Here is a 21,607-nt window from a genome sequence, read left to right on the forward strand (position 1 = left end):
ATAAAATATAAATAATAATAAATTAAAAAAATAAAACCCAGCCCAGCTGGGTTTTGGACTTGCATGGGTCCTGTAGCCCTTTGCTTTGGCTGATTTTTCCCTTTTAGAACATGTAGATTTACCCAATGCCTGTACCCCCATTGTATCTTGGATGTAATAACTTGTTTTGATTTTACAGATTCATAGACCAAGGGGACTTGCCTTGTCTCAGATGAGACTTTGGGCTGTGGACTTTTGAGTTAATGCTGAAATGAGTTAAGACTTGGGGGACTGTTGAGAAGGGATGATTGTGTTTTGCAGTGTGAGAAGGACATGAGATTTGGGAGGAGCCAGGGGTGGAATGATATGGTTTGGATTTCTGTCCTTCCAAATCTCATCTCAAATTGTAATCCCCAATGTTGGAGGAGGGACGTGGTTGGGATGATTGGATCATGGGGGTGGATTTCCCCCTTGCTGTTCTCATGGTAGTGAGTAAGTTCTCATGAGATCTGGTTGTTTAAAAATCTGTCACAATTCCCCCTTTACTCTTTTTTTCCTGCTCCGGCCATTTAAGATGTGCCAGCTTCCCCTTTGCCTTCTGCCATGATTGTAAGTTTCCTGAGGCCTCCCCAGTCTTGCTTCCTGTACAGCATGTGGAACCGTGAGCCAATTAAACCTCTTTTCTTTTTTTTTTTCCTAAAATGAAGTCTTGCTCTGTCACCCAGGCTGGAGTGCAGTGGCGCGCTCTCGGCTCACTGCAAGCTCCACCTCCTGGGTTTACGCCATTCTCCTGTCTCAGCTCCCAAGTAGCTGGGATTACAGGTGCCCGCCACCATGCCCGGCTAATTTTTTATATTTTTAGTAGAGACTGGGTTTCACCGTGTTAGCCAGGATGGTCTTGATCTCCTGACCTCATGATCCGCCCGCCTCGGCCTCCCAAAGTGCTGGGATTACAGGCTTGAGCCACCGCACCCAGCTACCTCTTTTCTTTATAAGTTACCCAGTTTCAGGTTTTTTCTATAGCAGTGCAAGAATGTACTAATACAACTATAATCTTAATATATTGACTTAATCCTCCTGTATGTAATCAATATCTCATCATTGCGTCAGGGCTCTAGCACCCAATATGGGCTGACTCCATCCCTGTATGCCAGTCTTCCTTACCCTGTATAGGCTCTGACTCTTCATTCTGACTCCCTCACAGGATGCTTTCCTGTTCTGTATAGACTTTGACTTCTGGTGCTGGATCACGTCCTCATTCCCCAGCCTTGTCTGATACCAGGTGACCTCTTACAGGGATGCGAACTGTACTCTGTGACCTGAATCTCCCCAGATCTGTGTCACTGAGAGGGTCACTCTTCCCAGTCTGATACTTTATACCAGGCGGCTTCTTGCAAGAATGCCCTTTCTACTCTATGATCTGACTTCCCCCTAGCCGACTTACCCCTGACGTGGGCCCCCTTCTCATCATTATCAGACTCTGAATCCACACGCTATTCCCTGGCGTGGACACTGCTTCTGAGCTGGATCCTCCCTATTCGTGGATTCCTCTTTCATCCTGCTGGAACTCTGATACGATTGGACTCTTGAAACTCTGTGCTAAGCTCCTTCCCCATGAGGGTACCCTTCTCAGCCTACTCAAGCTCATTTATTCCACTCTAGGCTGAGTTTTAGGTGCCTTAACCTTCAGCTGGCATGAGCACACACCTTCTTCTGCTCCACCTAATGGTTTTACAGCTAGATTGTTTGGAGAAAGAAGGCTTTTTCTTATTTTTTATTGTATTTTATTTTTGATAGAAATTGTTCTGAAGTATAATACACATTTCTTTGTTTTAATAATTCAATCTAAATTACACTTTTTGAAGTGACTCTTCTTCAATAAGAGTATCAACAACAATATGGTGATAGAAATGCTACAAGATAGCCCTTGCTTAAGTTCTGTTTACTAATTTGATGTTTGCCAGGTAGCTAGGTCCTCGAAAGGTAGATACCATGGAGAACGAATATATGTGTATTTGGCTTTCTAGTCAGGAACAGTGTAAACAGATTAATTTTTTGCTGTATAAATACATAGTTCCTTGGTTTAACTGCTGTGGATTAAACCCTCAGCAGAACACTCTCCTTATGATGAAATGACAGAGTCCAGTCTCTGGGCTTTCAAAACTTTATACTGACCTTTGGCCACCTCCTCATTGAAATGTCTGTATCCTAAGAGGCTGTTTCTGAGTAGCCACTTTACCTCCATCATCAATGCTAAAACCCTTGTCCAGGCTGCCTTCCTATCTCTCCTCGATTACTCGCTGCTTCATGTCTTGACTCAGTTCACTCTGTTCACCCTAAAGACAAAATAATTCTTCTAAAATGCATATCTACTTCATGCAGTTCCCCTGGTTCAAACCATTTAGTGCCATCATCTTAAGTCCAGAAGCCTTACCATGTTTAGAAGGCTGTTAATTTCTGAAACGTTTTGTGATGGTACTCCTCTTTTCCCTACTTTCTATGCCAAACATTCTGAAATTTCTGTAGTCACGTAGTGACTCAGATCTTTTCATCTGGTTAACTCCTACTCATCTGTCAGGTTTCATTTAAACATTCACTTCCTTTAGAATACCTTCTCTGAGCTCTCCTAGATAGGTTAGATGCCCCTGCTTTGTACTCCCAGATTATCCTGTACTTCACTTATGATGGTGTTTAGCATACCTTCTCTACATTTAACCTATCTTCCATGCTCCAGAGGAAAAAAGTCTATCATTTTGAACCAAAACAACACATGAAACCTGCAAAGTGCCTATAAATATTTGTTGAGTGATTAATTGAATTAATATCAGAGTTAAATTCATGCCAAGAAGTCATTAAAAAGTCAACAAAGAATATTTCCTGATTTTTTTTTTTTTTTTTCAAAGCAGAATCCAGTACTTCTGATTTGGGTTGCAACAAAATAATGAGTGTCACACTTATACTCTCAAGATGAATAACTATAACACTGGAAAAGTATGTGAAACAACTATTTGCAGGCATTGGACAACAGATAATGCAGGGCTATATTATTTGAGAAAGGAAAAACATAAAAGGTGATTCTGCTTTCATTCCAGCTTTCTACCTAGGAACATTTTGTAAACTTTGGCACATGGAATTGGAATCCAGTAGAGAGCTGGGCAGAATTGGGCATCACTAGGCAGATGAAACAAAGATAGGATTTTGGATTTGCTAAAGTAACTGGAAATTGTAGAGCAGAGTACTGAAGTAGGGTTGCTGTGCAGAGATGGTGTACCAGAAGTCTGCATAATGATCTTTTGAGTCTTTGGCCAAATACTAAGCTGTCCATATATAGGATGAGATGTAATGAGAGCTAGCAGAGAACAACTATCAAGGTGGGAAGTGGGGCTGTGAGTGGTGTATTCTAAAGGTCACACAGTGCTGCAGGACATTTGAGTCCTGATATGCCAGAATGGAGTGACCTCGTGGAACTCTCCAGTGTTCACTTGAGACCTCAGAAAGGCCCACCTAACAAATACTGAAACGAAGTTTTGATAGAATCAAGCTGAGTTGCCAGTAAATCAACGGGCTGCTAGAACAAAACTCAAGACTTTTTAAAGGAAGTCTGCTCAATCCAAGCTCTCAATGTGGTATCTATAATGTGCAGAATATAATTTTAAAAATTAGTGGGAATATGCAAAAGAAAATGTGGTCTACACCTGAGAAGGGAAAAGTGAGTAGAAACAGATCCAGAGATGACAGATTTTGGAATTAGCAGACAAGGATTTTTTTTTTTTTTTTTTTAGATGGAGTCTCACACTGTTTCTCAGGCTGGAGTGCAGTGGCACGATCTCAGCTCACTGCAGCCTCTGTCTCCCGGGTTCAAGCAATTCTTCTTCCTGAGCCTCCCGAGTAGCTGGGACTACAGGCGCCCACCACCATGTGTGGCTAATTTTTTTTTTTTTTAGTAGAGATGGGGTTTTACCGTATTAGCTAGCCTGATCTTGTAATCCACCTGCCTTGGCCTCACAAAGTGCTGGGATTACAGGCGTGAGCCACCACACTCGACTAGGTTTTTTTAAAGCTATGATAAATAAGCTCAAGGACTTAAAGGAAAAGGTGAACGACATAATGTGTGGGAAGACATCTAAACAGAGTAATAAAAACTGTTTAAAAAAAGACCCAAGAAGCTGAATGCATCACAAGCAGCATAAACATACCTATGTTGTACATTACATTCAAATTGCTCAAAACTAAAGATAAAATCTTAAAAACAGGTGGAGGAAAAAGTATCACATTATGCAGAGGGAAAGAATAATGAGTATGATTACTTCTTAGGAAAAGCAATATAAACCTGAAAACAGTGGGACAGCACCTTTAAGGTGTTGGGGAATAAAAGTTAAACTATATCCAGCAAAAATATTCTTTGAAAATTGAAGGTGAAATGGAGAAAATTTTCAGATTTTAAAAAAATGGTGGAGGTAATTTGTTACAGACAGGCTTGCGCTATAGTAATTGTTAAAGGAAGTTTTTGAGGCTGAAGAAAAGTGATTGTAAATTAGTCCTAGAGTAAAAGCTGCTCTAGGCCCCCCTTTACAGACCTTAAAAACAAAAGTTCAAAAGAATCCAACTGTTTGTTGCTCAAAAAACTTAGCTGCATGCCGGAACAAAGTTCAATACTCATTAAAGGAATAAAACAAAATCTTTCACCCAACAATGCAAAATTCACAATCAGAAGTTAACAAGCAGAGAAGCGGGGAAATAGGACCCATAACCAGAGAAAAATAAATCATATGAACAGGTCCAAAATGAAAGAAATAATAGAATTAGTAGATAAGAACCCTAAAACCGTATTATAAATCTTATAAATATGCTCATAGATATAAAGGAAAAACATAAACATAATGAGAAAAATAGAAAATAATTTTAAAAACCCAAATAATGTAAATGGAATAACTGCTTTTGTGTATAATGGTACAAATAGGTTAAAAGCAAAAGGATGGAAAAAAATATACTGTGCCAACTAATGAAAAGAGAGCTGAAGTGACCATATTAATACCAGACAGAATACATCAGAACTAGGGAAAATGAGACATTTTATGATGATAAGAGGTCAATTTACTGCAAGGACACAAAAATTCTAAATGTTAAACTTCCAGATATATGAGGCAGAAACCTATGAAACAGAATGAAGAAATACACAAATCTGTAAGTTTAGCTGGAGATCTCAATACCCCTCTCAATAGAGAAACAGAAGAAGCAGATGAAATGTCAGTAAGTATATGGAAAATTTTAACAACACTGTTAACCAAATCAACCTGATTGACATTTATAGGACATTCCATTGAACAACAGCAGAATACACGTTATTTTCAAGTGCATGTGGAACATTCTCCAAGATAGTCCAACATTCTGGACCATAAAACAAGTGTCAGTAAATTGGACTGAAGTATTCAGGAATTAATATTCCTCCATTAGTGTATGCTGAGTTTTTTATCATGAATGAGTATTAAATTGAAATGCTTTTTCTGTATCTATTGGTAAAGTCATAGATAATGTATTCTGTGACTACACCAGAATTAAACTAGAAATCAGTAGCAGGAAAATAACCAGAAAATCCCCAAATATTAGAAAATTAAGCAGCACATTTTTAAATATTACATGGATCAAAAACGAATCACAAGGGAAATTAGAAAAAATACTTTAAATGAATCAAAAGTATAGCATGTAAAAATGTGTGAGATGCAGCTAGATCATGCTAGAGAGATTGTAGAAAAAGAAAGACAATCAGTATAATTTGCCACATTAACAGAATAAAAAAGAAATATATCAGCACCAATAGATACAGAAAAAACATTTCAATTTAATACTCATTCATGATAAAAACTCTCAGCATAACTAATGGAGGAATATTAATTCCTGAATAATTCAGTCCAAAATCCATTAGGTGTGGCTGAGTGAGGAAGGCATCCACAAAAACAAGCTGTGACAGCCTGGTGGGGAATTGGAGCCCAAGTAAGGGATCTATGAGTTCATACTGATACAAGAAAATGGGGGGAAAATAGTGGAGAAAGAGCAAAGCCCCTTATACTAGAACTTTAACTAATATAAAAGGAATAATGGAACTAGAAAATTACTATAGGCATACCTTAGATATTTTAGGTTAAGTTTTAATGGGTGGCTGTTTTGTCTCATTGAAAATCTGTTGTTTAGTGTAGCTACCTTCATCAATTATCTTAGCTAGGTCTTCTGGATAACTTGCTGCAGCTCTGCATCAGCACTTGCTGCTTCACCTTGCACTTTTATATTATGGAGACAGCTTCTTTTGAACCAACCATTACTAGCTTCCAACTTTTCTTTACAGCTTCTTTACTTCTCTCAGCCTTCATAGAATTGCAGAGAGTTAGGGTCTCTCAGGCTTTGGCCTGAGAGAATGTTGTGGCTGGTTTAATCTATCCCAACCACTAAAACTTTCTCCATATCAGCAATAAGGCTGTTTCACTTTCTTATCATTTGGGTGTTCACTAAAGTAGCACTTTTAATTTTATTCAAGAACTTTTCCTTTGCCCTCACAACTCAGCTAACTGATAAAAGAGGCCTAATTTTCAACCTGTTTTGGATGTTGATATGCTTTTCTCAACTAAGCTTAATCATTTCTAGCTTTTGATTTAAAACAAGAGACTTTTGACTCTTCTTTCACTTAAACACTTAGGGGCTATTGTAGGGTTACTAATTGGCCTAATTTCTGTATTATTGTGTCTCAGCCAATCAGGTTCCAAGGAGAGGGAGAGAGACAGGGGGATGGCAGGTCAGTAAAGCAGTCAGAATACACACATTTATGGATTAATTCACCTCTTATATGTGGATGGTTTGTGGCACACTAAAACAATTACAGTAGTAACATCAAAGATCACTGATCACAAATCACTGTAACAGATACAATAATAATGAAAAAGTTTGAAATGTTGTGAGAATTACCAAAATGTGACACATAGACACAAAGTGAGCACATGCTGTTGGAAAAATGGCACCAATAGGCTTGTTAGATGCAGAGTTGCCACACACCTCTGAAGAGCACAAGAAGATGGGGTATGCCTGTATTTGATAGCTATCGTAATAATTTATTCAGGTAAGAAACAGTAGATGCTAAAACTAATGGAAGAAAGTTTGATGAAGTATGGGATAGTTATATGGTCTCTGCATCTCTCCCTCAAATTATTAAGTAATTGTAAAGTAAGAAAAATTTTTTGGTGGAGAAGCTAAGAGATACACCTTTATCAAGAGATTGAAGTTAGTCTAGGCAACATGGTGAAACCACATCTCTATAAAAACTACAAAAATTGACGGGACGTGGTGGCATGCACCTATAGTCCCAGCTACTTGGGGGACTGAGGCAGAGGGATCGCTTAGGACTCGGAGTTCGTGGATGCAGTGAGGTGACTGCAGTCCAGCCTGAGTGACAAAGTGAGACCCTGTCTCAAAAAAAAAAAAAAAAAAAAAATGGATTGAAGTTAATACCCTCAGTAATGAGATAAATGGAAACGATGTCCTATCTGATGAGATGCAGAAAAAGGAACTCATCATCACTTGTATAATATTCCTGCCAAAGATACATAACCTGATTCTAGTCATGAGGAAATATTACACAAATTTTGGGAGGTGTTCTACAAAATAATGATCTGTACTTTTCAAAATTATCAGTCATGAAAGTCAAGGAAAATGTGAGCAACTGTTTCAGGCTGAAAGAAAGTAAAGAGACATAACCACCAAATACAAAGTGTAATTCTGAACTGGATCCTTTTGCTGTAAAGCACATACTGGGACAAATGAATTAGGCAGTAGAAAAAGAAAAAGCCAATCAGTGTAATTTGCCACATTAACATAATAAAGAAGAAAAATTATATGAGCATCAATAGATACAGAAAAAGCATTTCAATGTAATACTCATTCATGACAAAAACTCTCAGCATAACTAACGGAGGAATAGTTATTCATTCCTGATTAATTCAGTCCAAAAGCCATTAGGTAGGACTGAGTGAGGAAGGCATCCACAAAACTACCCTAGAGATGAAGAGGTGATAGAATTAGTAGATAAGAACCTTAAAATCTTATTATAAATCTTACAACTATCTTCATAGATATAAATAAAAACATAAAAATAAAAACATAACGTGAGAAAGATGGAGGGCAATAACCAAAAAACCCTAAATAGAGTAAAAGGAATAACAGTGTTTTTATATATAATAGTACAGATGAGTTAAAGACAAAGGGATGGAAAAAATATACTGTGCCAACTAATGAAAAGAATGCTGAAGTGACCATATTAATATAAGACAGAAAACATCAGAAAAAATCGATGTCTGTTCATTGTTGGTCTTTTAGGTCTTATAAGATGATGATCATTTTCTACTACTTTCAGTTTAAGGGAGCATATTAAATTTTTTTCAACAGACTTTAAACTTTGTTTTGTAGATCAGCTTTGGGTTTATAGCAAAATTGAGCAGAAAGTACAGTTTCTGTATATTCGCTGCACATACACACACAGCCTCCTCTACTGTCAGCATCTAATTTTTTGTGGATACTTTGCCTCATTCAAATAATCCAGGATAATCTTTCTATTTTAAAGTCAAGTGATTGACACCCCAGTTCCATCTGTAATGTCAATCTCTTTTGCTGTGTAATGTAACCTTCACAAATTCAAGGGATTAGAATGTGGATGTCTTTGGAGAACCATTATTTTATATGCCACAGCTGAGTTAAAGGTAACTTATCACATATTGGAATAACTGACAAAACTTGAATGGGATTTGTGGACCATGTGGTAGTAATATATCAGTATCAGTTTCCTGATTTTTGTGGTTGAAAATGTCCTTGTTTTGTAGGAAATACTAGTGTTGGGACGTCAGATCAGCAACTTACTTTCATGTGGTTTGTGGGGCAGGAAAGCTGTGTATACTGTAGTTCTATGTATTAGTCCATTTTCACACTGCTGGTAAAGACATACCCAAGACTGGGCAATTTACAAAAGAAAGAGCTTTAATGGACTTACAGTTCCATGTGGCTGGGGAGGCCTCACAATCATGGTGGAAGGTGAAAGACATGTCTTACATGGTGGCAAACGAGAAGAGAGCTTGTGCAGGAAAATTCCCCCTTATAATAACCGTCAGATCTCATGAGACTTACTATCACGAGAACAGCATAGGGAAGGACCTGCCCCCTTGATTCAATTATCTCCCACCTGGTTTCTCCCACAACACATGGGAATTCAAGATGAAATTTGAGTGGGGACACAGCCAAACCATATCATTCCATCCCTGGCTCCTCCCAAACTCATGTCCTCACATTTCAAAACCAATCATGCCCTCCCAATGGTCACCCAAAGTCTTATTTCAGCGTTAACTCAGAAGTCCACAGTCCAGAGTCTTATCCAAGACGAAGTACATCCCTTCTGCCTATGAGTCTGTAAACTCAAAAGCAAGTTAGTTACTTCTTAGATACAATGGGGGGTACAGGCATTGGGTAAATACAGCCATTCCAAATGGGAGAAATTGGCCAAAACAAAGGGGCTACAGGCCCCATGCAAGTCTGAAATTCAGTAGGGCAGGCATATCTTAAAGCTCCAAAATGATCTCCTTTGACTCCATGTCTCACATCCAGGTCACTCTGATGCAAGAGGTGGGCTCCCACGGCCTTGGGCAGCTCCGCTCCTGTGGCTTTGCAGAGTATAGCCTCCTTCCTGGCTGTTTTCACGGGCTGGTGTTGAGTGTCTGCGGCTTTTCCAGGTGTACAGTGCAAGCTGTCAGTAGATCTATTATTCTGGGGGATCTGCCAGTCTGGAGGACAGTGGCTGTCTTCTCATAGCTCCACTAGGCAGTCCCCTCCATAGGAACTCTGTGGGGGCTCCAACCCCACATTTCCCTTCCATGCTGCCCTAGCAGAGGTTTTCCATGAGGGCCCCGCCCCTGCTGCAAATTTCTGCCTGGGCATCCAGGTGTTTCCATACATCCTCTGAAATCTAGGTGGAAGTTCCCAAACCTCAATTCTTGACTTCTGTACACCTGCAGGCTCAACACTACATGGAAGCTGCCAGGGCTTGGGGCTTCCACCCTTTGAAGCAACAGCCCAAGCTGTACTTTGGCTTCTTTTGGTCACAGCTGGGACACAGGGCACCAAGTCCCTAGACTGCACACAGCAGAGGGACACTGGGCCTGACCTACAAAACTATTTTTTCCTCCTAAACCTCCAGGCCTGTGAAGGGGGGCGCTGTCGCAAAGGTCTCTGACATGCCCCTGGAGACATTTTCCTTATTGTGTTGGTAATTAACATTTGTTTCCCCGTTACTTATGCAAATTTCTGCCGGTGGCTTAAATTTCTGCCGGTGGCTTGAATTTCTTCTCAGAAAATGGGATTTTTTTTTTTTAATCGCATTGTCAGGCTGCAACTTTCCAAACTTTTATGCTGTTTCCCTTTTGATACTGAATCCCTTTAACAGCACCCAAGTCACCTCTTGAATGCTTTACTGCTTAGAGATTTCTTTCACCAGATACCCTAAATCATCTCTCTGGTTCTAAGTTCCACACATTTCTAGAGCAGGGGCAAAATGCTGCCAGTTTCTTTGCTAAAGCATAACAAAAGTCACCTTTGCTCCAGTTCCCAACAAGTTCCTCATCTCCATCTGAGACCACCTCAGCCTGGATTTCAATGGCCATATCCTCATCAGCATTTTGGTCAAAGCCATTCAGCAAGTCTCTAGGGAGTTCCAAACTTTCCCACATTTTCCTGTCTTCTGAGCCCTCCAAACTGTTCCATCCTCTGCCTGTTACCCAGTTCCAAGGTTGCTTCCACATTTTTGGGTAACTTTTCAGCAGCGCTCCACTCCTGGTACCAATTTACTGTATGAGTCCGTTTTCACACTGCTAATAAAGATATGCCTGAGACTGGACAATTTACAAAATAAAGAGGTTTAATGGACTTACAGTTTCATGTGGCTTGGGAGGCCACACAATCATGGTGGAAGGCAAGAAGGTGGAAGTCACATCTTACCTGGACAGCAGCAGGCAAAGAGAGCTTGTACAGGGAAACTCCTTCTTATAAAACCATCAGGTCTTGTGAGACTTACTGTCACAAGAACAGCATGGGAAAGACCTGTCCCCGTGATTCAGTTACCTTCCACCAGATCCTTCCTGCAACATATGGAAATTCAAGATGAGATTTGGGTGGAGACAAAGCCAAACCAAATCATTCTACCTTTCTATAAATTTGTGATTTTTAGTGATAAAAAACATTTTTGGTGCTTACAGAGATAAAATGCATTTATTTGAAAAATCTGCATACCTTGTCTCCTAATGATGCTGAATAAAGGAGGTAGATAATATATCATTTTTATAAATTAATTAAACAGTATTCTATATTTTGGATAGCATGTAAAAATGTCACTCCTTTTGGATGTTTTTCTTTTTGTTCCCTCATTCTGGGTAAGATTGCTTATGCCTGTTCTCTCAGAACCAACACTGATGCTTATTAAAGTAACATAAGTTTTTTCTCTTGTTTTCCTTCAAAGGTTGCTCAAGAAACAGATGTGAGAGCCCAGATTCGTCTGCAATTTCGTGATGTCAATGGAGAACTTACAGCTGTGCAAAGATCTATGGTGTGTACTCAGAAAAGCAAAAAGACAGAATTTAAAACTTTGGAAGGAGTCATTACTAGAACAAAGTAGGTGTTTATGTGATATTTGAATTTCTGTTTATTTTCAGGTTTGTAAGTTGATGGTTGTTTACTACTTGAAGTTTAGGGGAGCATATTAAATTTTTTTCAATAGACTTTAGACTTTGTTTTTTTAGAGCAGTTTTGGGCTTATAGCAAAATTGGGCAGAAAGTACTGAGCTTCCATTTTCTCCCTACCCCTACACACAAACACACCTTCCTCCACTATCAACATTTGATTTTTTGTGTATACTATTTGTCAATTAAATAGAATGGTCCCATTAAAGACTTAAGGTTATGTTCCATTCTCTTGAGTAATTTCTGAACAGTTGCTGAATTGAAAATGCATTATCACTCAAATACAGGTTGAATGAGTAAAAAATTCTAGTGTCGTGTTTAGGAATGGTTGAGATGAGAAGCAAACAAGTAGGACAGAATGATAAATTGTTCCTTTCAACCATTATCATTCTGTTAGAGGTAGGTATCATTTTCTAATGGGTATGGATTTGGGGATTTGACTGCCTTAGATTCGAGTCTCTGACTTTGTTGAGCAAATTACTTGACTGTTCAGCTACTTCTCCTCCCTTTTAACTAATTAAGTAATTCCTTTATTTAACGAATAATGCACATCTACTATGTGCTAGAGGCACTATACTGGCTTCTCAAGCAGGTTTTCATCATTGCCATTTTAACACACTCAAGTATCTCTTATACCCTGGGATTTCATTCCACTCCAATTACTACCTGTCTCCTTCTTCCCCTTTATAGCCAGTCTTCTCAAAAGAGTTGTTGACACTGTCTCCATTTCTTCACTTCCTCTTCACTCTAATTGTAGTCACATTCGTCCTTTGAAACACCTCTGACTAAAGTTACTAAAAACTCTGTTTTTAATTAGGGTAATGCTACTGCTATACAAAGTAGACCTAAGAGTGAGCCTCTGTTTATTTCATTTGTAAAATAGGCATTGATTATCACTGTACGTATCTTAGAAAGATGTTGTCAGGGTTGAGCTAATGCATATAAGATGCTTCATATGTAGTAAGAGTTCATTTATTAATCTTCTATGACTGCTATAACAAACACAAACTTAGTGGCATAAACAATACAAATTTATTATCTTACACTTATGTAGTTTAGTAGTCTGAATTAGGTCTCACTGGGCTAAAATCAAAATTTTAGCAGGTTACGTTTCTTTCTGGAGGCTCTGAGGGGGAACATGTTTCCTTGTTCTTTCCAACTTTTAGAGGCCACCCATATTTTCTAGCTCATGCCCTCTTACTCTGTCTTCAAAGCAAGCAATAGTGGGCATAGTTCTTCTCGTATCAAATCACTGTGACCTCTTCTCTCTTCTTCTGCCTTCCTCTCTCACATTAAAGAACCCATATGATTACATTTGCCCCATCCAAGTAATCCAGGATAATCTATTTTAAGTTCAAATGATTAACACCCTAATTCCATCTGTAATCTTAATTCTCTTTTGCTGTGCAATGTAACATTCACAAATTGAAGGAATTAAAATGTGGACATCTTGGAGAACCATTGTTCCATGTACCATAGCTGAGTAAACACTAGTTTATCACTTCTTATTTGAAAATTTCTTTTTCTAGACCTCCATGATACAATACTGTTCTCTCTATCACAGCCACATACTACTTCATTCACCCCATCAATAAAGGTTGGAAGTCTCATTAGGCTCAGTCGTATATCTTCTCCTTTTTTTTGCTCTGTATTTTCTTCCTAAGTAATCACATTCTTATCCATTGTTCGAACTACTCTGTGTTCATAGATGACTCACAGATTTATATCTCCAAACCAGACCTCTGTTTCCCGACCCATTTACCCAGACCTATTTACCCATCTCTGAATTTTTTTTTTTTTGAGATGGAGTCTCGCTCTGTCACCCAGGCTGAAGTGCAGTGGTGAAATCTCAGCTCACTGCAACCTCTGCCTCCCGGGTTCAAGCAATTCTCGTGCCTCAGCCTCCCGAGTAGCTGGGACTACAGGTGTGTGCCACCACGCCCAGCTAATTTTTGTACTTTTATTAGAGGTAGGGTTTCACCATGTTAGCCACAGTGGTCTTGATCTCTTGACCACGTGATCCACCAGCCTCGGACTCCCAAAGTGCTGGGATTACAGGCGTGAGCCACCACACCCGGCCCCATGTCTGATTTTTTACCAGTTGTTTCAGAGACAACTTAGATTCAACGTTTCCAAAACCAAACTCACAGTCCTTTCTCTTTGACCTCCCCTCTTAAAAAACCTCCAACAACTTGGTCTTATGGTATACCTCAGCTTGGTGAATGACACCACTATCCATCCAGTGACAAAAACCAAGAACCTAAGTCTTGATACTGTCCTTGCCTTCCATATCCAGTCTATTACTAAGACCTAAGTTGAATCTAAATGTCTTTTGAATCTGTTTCCACCTCGACAACAACCATTCTAGTCCTAGTCCAAGCTACCATTGTCTTTCCATGACCTAATGTGATAACGTGTTGATCTATCTGTGTGCATTCTAGCCTTCTACAAAGCATTCTTAATATATTCAGTGTAATTTTTTTTTTTTTGAGACAGAGTTTCACTCTTGTTTCCCAGGCTGGAGTGCAATGGTGCAATGTCAACTCACTGCAACCTCCACCTCCCCCAGGTTCAAGTGATTCTCTTACCTCAGCCTCCTGAGGAGCTGGTGCCCACCACCACACCTGGCTAATTTTTTTGTATTTTTAATAGAGACAAGGTTTCACTGTATTAGTCCGGCTGGTCTTGAACTCCTGACCTCAGGTGGTCCGCCCACCTCGGCCTCCCCAATGGCTGGGGTTATAGACATGAGCCACTGTGCCTGGCCCAGTGTAATATTTTCAAAATACAAAATGAAATGTATGCAAAACAGTAAAGACAGATACTGCCTCTGCTCACCAAAGCAGTCTGTTGTATGTAAAAAATAAATTCTGGCTTCCTTTCCTGAACTACTTTGTTTTACATATCTTTTCATCTGTGAAGTGCTAAATAGTTTTAGAGTTACACTTTTTGGCATGATGAAGCCATTTCTAACGGGATAGTTGAAGGGCCTTTTTTTTTTAGAATTACAGTATGAACTGATTAAGCAATAGAGTAGATACACTGAAGGTTATTTTACATATGTTCTTGATTTTCATTTTCTGTAGGCATGGTGAAAAGGTCAGTCTAAGCTCTAAGTGTGCGGAAATTGACCGAGAAATGATCAGTTCTCTTGGGGTTTCCAAGGCTGTGCTAAATAACGTCATTTTCTGTCATCAAGAAGATTCTAATTGGCCTTTAAGTGAAGGAAAGGCTTTGAAGCAAAAGTTTGATGAGATTTTTTCAGCAACAAGGTTTGTAACCCTTAAATAGACTTTGTAGTCCATTAAGTTATTGAACCGTGTTTGCAATTTGGATGCTTCTTTTTAACAGAAAGAATTTAAAAAGCAGAAAGGTCATCAGTTACTACCTCTCACCCAGCAGCAACCACTGGGCATATTTTCTTTCACTTGTCTTTCTGTGCATATATTTATATACCTGATTGACAGTATAAATGTAATTTTTTTCACTTACCATGTCATAGGCATTTTCCAAGTTATTAGAAACTCATTGTAACTGTAACCTTAGTGACAGCATAATATCCCACTGTATGAATATACCATAATTTACTTTGCCAGAAATTTGATTTTTGTTTCGTGTCTTCAAAGATACATTAAAGCCTTGGAAACACTTCGGCAGGTACGTCAGACACAAGGTCAGAAAGTAAAAGAATATCAAATGGAACTAAAATATCTAAAGCAATATAAGGAAAAAGCTTGTGAGATTCGTGATCAGATTACAAGTAAGGAAGCCCAGTTAACATCTTCAAAGGAAATTGTCAAATCCTATGAGAATGAACTTGATCCATTGAAGGTAACTTGATTTTATTTTTAATTGACAAAAATTGTATATCTTTGTGGCATACAGCATGATGTTTTGATATAAGTATACATTGTGGAATGGCTAAATCAAGCTATTAACGTGTATTAAATTCAATTTTTTTAAATGATGAGAACACTTAAAATCTACTCTCTTAGCAATTATATATTGTTATTAACTAAAGTCATAGTGATATACAGTAGTTAATTTCTTGTATACTAAAGAGGTAGTCCTTTTTTTTTTTTTTTTTTTTACTATGGTAACATTCTCCCCTTATTTGTATATGAAACTGAATGGCTTGTGTATTTCTCAAATTATCAGTGAGCTAATGTTTTAGGTCTATATTAGTCTTTAAATTGCTCAAAGAGCTTGGATTTGAAAGAAAACAAATTTGTAGCATCACACTAAATTAGTAGTGTAGATCACTAGGTGTTAAATAGCAATATCATTACCCAGCCCTACAGTTCTGTATTAAGATTTTTTTAAATTGACAGATCTTTCTAGAGAATTTTTAAAATTTGCAGAATGTTTTTGAAACATTCAAAAATTGTACAGAATTTAGAATTGATCCATAACATGTTGATACATTTGCAAATGAGTATACCTGTCTAAACCCCGTGATTTATAAGAAAGGCCTACAGGAAATTCCATTCATTCATTTAATAAGCATTTATTGGGTGTCTTCTTTGTGTCAAGGTATACTGTGCTTGGGTACAAAGAGGACTACAACAGCACCCCCCTGTCCTTAAGGTATTCCTAGTCTAAGTAAGAGCATTCTTAAAAATGGCTATTTTCTACATTTTAGATAGTAGATTTTTTTAAGTCATTTAAGAAGGTATTGATTTGATTTTTAAAAACTCACTTGTAAATACCAGTATAGATCTTTGAATCGTGAAGTAGAAAATATATACATCTTTAATGATGGCCGTGCATAGAAATATATTGCAAGGGCTTCTGGGAGGAGGTAGGGCTGAGGTGGGTCTTGAAGAATGGGAAGAAATCAAGTCAGCAAACTAGAAGACATTTTATGTATGTATGTTTGTATGTATTTATTTATCATTTTTTTTTTTTGAGATGGAGTTTTGCTCTTGTTGCCCGGGCTGGAGTGCAGTGGTGTGATCTCGGCTTACCTCAACCTCCGCCTCCTGGGTTCAAGCAATTCTCCTGCCTCAGCCTCCGGGGTAGCTGGGATTACAGGCATGCGCCACCACGCCCAGCTAACTTTTTGTATTTTTAGTAGAGACGAGGGTTCTCCATTTTTGGTCAGGCTGGTCTCGAACTCCCGACCTCAAGTGATCTGCCTGCCTCGGCCTCCCAAAGTGCTGGGATTACAGGCATGAGCCACTGTGCCTGGAAATGTTCGTATTTATTTTGACTTTTCTTTTAAAAGTAATATGTGCCCCCAGTGAAAAAGTTATAAAAGGATATTAGGTGAAAAGTAAAAGATAGTCTTCCATTCCTCATCTCTGACCTTCCAGAGTATATTCTACCTGTGGCTTTTTTTAACTGCATGTATACTATACATACGTGTATATAAACATTCACTTGTATGTATGTGTATATTTACCTATACAAGCTTAATCAGAATAGAATCGTGAGAGGAAAAGTCTGGGTTAAGTAAATCAATATAAAAGGAGTAAATGATCAATATGAATCAGGGTCAGATTATAGAAAGCTAATGGATTTCAGACTTAGTTCAATAGACAGAAGAGTGGAAGAGTATGTTATATTTTAGGATGAGTTGTCCTGATAACTCTGTGTGAGCACCGTGGTAATTACCAAGATATTGGAAAAGATTTCCTTTTTTTTTTCGTCTTTCCCCCTTGCCCCACTCCACATTTTATTTTCTTGAGGAGCATCTTGGTTGGAGAGATGATAAGCACGTGTAACGGTAAAGCAGAAAAAAAACAAGACCTGTAGGAGCTCTGAGGATAAAGAAAGAGAATTTCTGTCTGAGGTAGCCAGAGAGGATTTCATAGGACTAAATTTGGCCATGACCTTTTTGATCATAAATGAGTAGGTCATTGGAGACATAGAGACAGTAAAATCCAAGCCGTCTTTGAACACTGTCAAGGAAATCCATATTGTTGAAATGAAGCATTTATATTGGAAATGATGTCAAGGTAGGGCTAAATGATAATACCTAGGATTTAGTGAGTGGTGCCAAGATTCTAACCAAGGCCGTAGCAGAGGTTGAAGTATTTATGTGCTCGTTTGTGTTTAATTGTGAGTAATTCTCCAAGGGTTTAATATTCTTCTCTGTTTCCTCAGAGCCTAGCCTAGTGCCTGGCACGTAGCAGGTGGTTCAGTAAATGTTTATTAAGTAGATGACTTCCAGAGTCCTTTTTTAGCTCTGACATGTGAAGATTCTTCCCTTCATAGAACCCAATTAAAGTTTGGGTCAAATCACCTTCCCAGAAAAGACTACTTCCTTTCAACCATGCACTAGAATGCATCCTTTCCCATTTTTACTGATTCCCTTCATCTTCAGGAACTCTCATTCTCTTATAAACTACTTTATTACCATCCCACCATATCCTGCCCTCTTTTTTTGCCCTACTTAGATCTGTTTTCCTTTCTTGCCTTAAATGGGAATTGCTAGAGGAATACGTTTCTAATTTTTATTTTTTCCATACACAAGTTCATGGTCCTTCTATACTTGATAGCCCAGCTGCTCTATTCTTTAAAACTCATTTCACACTGGCACCTAAGCTTTAACCACTTGGCTGTTTTCGTTGTTGTTGTCTGCCTGCTTGTCCTAGCTCCTTTTACTAGGTGTGTACTCTGGGGATAGAACCTATGTTTTGTGCTCTGAGATTAGAACCAAAACACAGATGTCAAAGAAGGAATTCAGGGGATCTGGTGACTGGCTGGATTTAAGGAATGAAGCAGGTAGAGATGTCATGAAAGATCCAAGCCCAGATGATTGTCATAATGTTTGTGCTACCAAGAGGCGGTGAAAACACTGATGGAAAGAAACTGAGCACTTTGTAGATTATCATAACGGAGCTGTTAATATTCATTGCTCTTAAGTATCCATCCAGTTATCTTTGTCAGACTCTACTCAAAAGGTATTTTCTGAGTACAGAAGTTTTTTTCACAAGTAGTGCAAATGGTCTCATTCATTGTTTACTGCCTAACACTAATCCAAGTGCTTTACAATGTATGATGTAAACCCCATAGTAACTCTGTGAGGTTGTATTGGCAAGAAAACTGAGGCACAGGTGTTCACAGTGGAAATAAGGGTTAAAGGTAGGATTTGAGTCCTTTGATTCCTAAGTTTATACTTGCTTTTTCTTTTTAAGTCAAGTTTATTAAGGTATAATATATATATGGTAAAACCCACACTTTTTAGAGTATAAATTCTATGAGTTAAGACATATACATACAGTAGCATAACCAGCACTACAATGAAGATGTAGAATATTTCAGTCTCCCCAAAAAGTTCTCTCAAAGTCCTTGCAGTCAGTCCTCTCCCCCTGCTCCCATCCATAATAGCCACTAATTTGTTTCCTGTCATTATAGTTTTGCCTTTTCCAAAGAGTGGCACATATGTAGAATCATAGAGTATGCAGACTTTTGTGTCTGGGATTTATCTGTGTTGCTGCATGTGTGAGTAATTCATTCTTTTTTTGAGATGGAGTTTCACTCTTGTTGCCCAGGCTGGAGTGCAATGGTGTGATCTTGGCTCACCACAACCTCCGCCTCCCAGGTTCAGGCAATTCACCTACCTCAGCCTCCCGAGTAGCTGGGATTACAGGCATGTGCCACCACACCCAGCTAATTTTTTTTTTGTATTTTTAGTAGCGACAGGGTTTCTCTATGTTGGTCAGGCTGGTCTCGAACTCCCAACCTCAGGTGATCCGCCCACCTCAGCCTCCCAAAGTTCTAGGATTACAGGCGTGAGCCACTGCGCCCCGGCAATTCATTCCTTTTTATTGCTGAGGAGCATTCCTTCCATTGTATGCATATATTATAATTTTTTTCCTCATCTATTCCATGGCTGATGGACATTAAGTTGTTTTTGGCTTTGGGCTGTTACAGATAAAACTATAAACTTTTGTATACAGGTCTTTGGATAACTTTAGGAATGGGGTTGCTAGGTTGTATGGTAAGTATATGTTTAACATATACTTTAGCTGTACCATCTGGTACCACTTTGTAGTCCTACCAACAATTTACCAATAATTTATGAGAATGTAATTGCTCTGCATTCTCATCCACACTTAGTACTGTCAATCTTTTTCATTTTAGCCATAATAGTAGGTGTGTGGTAGTATCTCATTGTGAGGTTGTATTTCTTTATATTTTTTAATTTGTGTTTTCCTACTTGATCAGTTAGTCAATTGATTATTGATTTTGAGCATCTTTTCATGTATTTATTTGCCATCTGAATATCTTTGTTAGTAAAATGCAAAAATCTTTTGCCTATTTTTCAATTTTATTTATTTATTGGTCATTTTATTATTGAGCTGTGAGAGTTCTTTTTTTTTTTTGAGACAAGGTCTCTCTCTCTCACCCAGGCCAGAGTGCAGTGGTGTGATCTTGGCTCACTGCAACCTCTGACTCCCAGGCTCAAGTGATCCTTCCACCTCAGCCTCCTGAGTAGCTGGGACTACAGGCACACACCACCACATCCAGCTAATGTTTTTTAATTTTTTGTAGAGGCAAGATCTCACCAGGTTACCCAGACTGGTCTCAAACTTCTGGGCTCAAGCGATCAGCCTGCCTCAGTCTCCCAAAGTGCTGAGATTACAGGTGTGAGCTACAGTGCTGGGCAGAGAGTTCTAAATATGTTCTGGATACCAGCCCTTTATCAGATATTGGTTTTGCAGATATTTCTTAACTGCTTTTCAGAGGACAGGAGTTTTAAATTTTGATGAGGTACAGTTTATCAACTGTTTTCACTTATGGTTTATGCTTTTTGTTTCATATTTAGGGGAAGTCTTTGTCTGACCCAGTGCCACAAAAATATTCTTCAATGTTTTATAGTTTATAATACGTTTTTGTACAAGTCAGTTAAGTCCTTTTAGTCTCCTGCTTAGTATATGCTTTTGTGAGGCTTAGAGAGAATTTATAGCAGCACCTAGTACAATGCCTGGAACATAGCAGACATTCAATCAGTGATACCGTGACTGTTGTTCTTGGTAAAATTATTTTTTTCAAATCTCTCTTTCATTTAGCTAACATTGAACACCTATTGCATGTTCTGGGGATACATTAGGGAACAAAGTAAACAAAGTTTCTGTTTTTAGGCCGTTTGCATTCATATGCAAATCACAAGGTATGCTATTAGTATAATTTTAATAAATTATGTTAAAGTTAAGGATGCATTTTGGTACAATTATGAAAGTTTGCAATTGCTACCTAAGCATTCCAGTAACTTAATGTTAGTTTAAAATTAGGTCCTGCTGGGCATGGTGGTGCATACTTATAGTCCCAGTTACTTGGAGGCTGAGGTGGGAGGAACACTTGAGCCCAGGAGTTCAAATTGTATTGCACTGTTATTGCACCTGTGAATAGCCACCCCAGCCAGGGCCACATAGCAAGACCTTGTCTCTGCATTTAAAATAATAATAATAAAAGTAGGTTCTAAAAATGTCTTAGAAGAAGAGTTGGTCAGTTTTGGAATCATAGAGGCAAATACTAGAAGAATATCCCCAGCATCATCCAATAAGAGAATGCCCCGAACCAGATCCCAGTATTCATTCCTAGGAGCTGAGGCAGCCAGCTAGCTGTCTCTGGAAGCGAGCCTCAGAGCAGGCCACTGAGCTCGTTTGTTGTACTTTACTTGCTCAGAGTCCTCTGTGGTTGAGCAAGCTTTGGATTAAAGTATACTCTTCATGTAAATTTGCCTACAGGCTCAGAATGCATTGGTAACTCACCATGAATTTCTAGCCCTCTCAGTAGTCCTGACTTAAAAAGAAAAATACAACACTCAATAAATTTGGTATTGATGGAACGTACCTCAAAATAATAAGAGCTATTTATGACAAACCCACAGCTAATATCATACTGAATGGGCAAAAACTGG

At 38.6% G+C, this 21,607-nt stretch overlaps 1 protein-coding gene across 2 annotated transcripts in view; it reads left to right on the plus strand.

Annotated features, from left to right (window-relative positions):
- RAD50 (RAD50 homolog (S. cerevisiae)) overlaps nt 1-21,607 on the plus strand; it is an 89,886-nt gene that overhangs the window by 9,795 nt on the left and 58,484 nt on the right. The window contains exons 3-5 of one of the 2 annotated variants that reach the window (XM_011951064.1): nt 11,516-11,667; nt 14,823-15,008; nt 15,363-15,567. In XM_011951064.1, coding sequence (XP_011806454.1) covers nt 11,516-11,667; nt 14,823-15,008; nt 15,363-15,567 — 543 coding nt within the window. The remainder of the gene's footprint in view (nt 1-11,515; nt 11,668-14,822; nt 15,009-15,362; nt 15,568-21,607) is intronic. The other variant, XM_011951065.1, reaches the window with a different exon arrangement.

The sequence above is a fragment of the Colobus angolensis genome, unplaced genomic scaffold (genome assembly GCF_000951035.1).
Source record: "Colobus angolensis palliatus isolate OR3802 unplaced genomic scaffold, Cang.pa_1.0 Scaffold314, whole genome shotgun sequence".
Classification (NCBI taxonomy): domain Eukaryota; kingdom Metazoa; phylum Chordata; class Mammalia; order Primates; family Cercopithecidae; genus Colobus; species Colobus angolensis.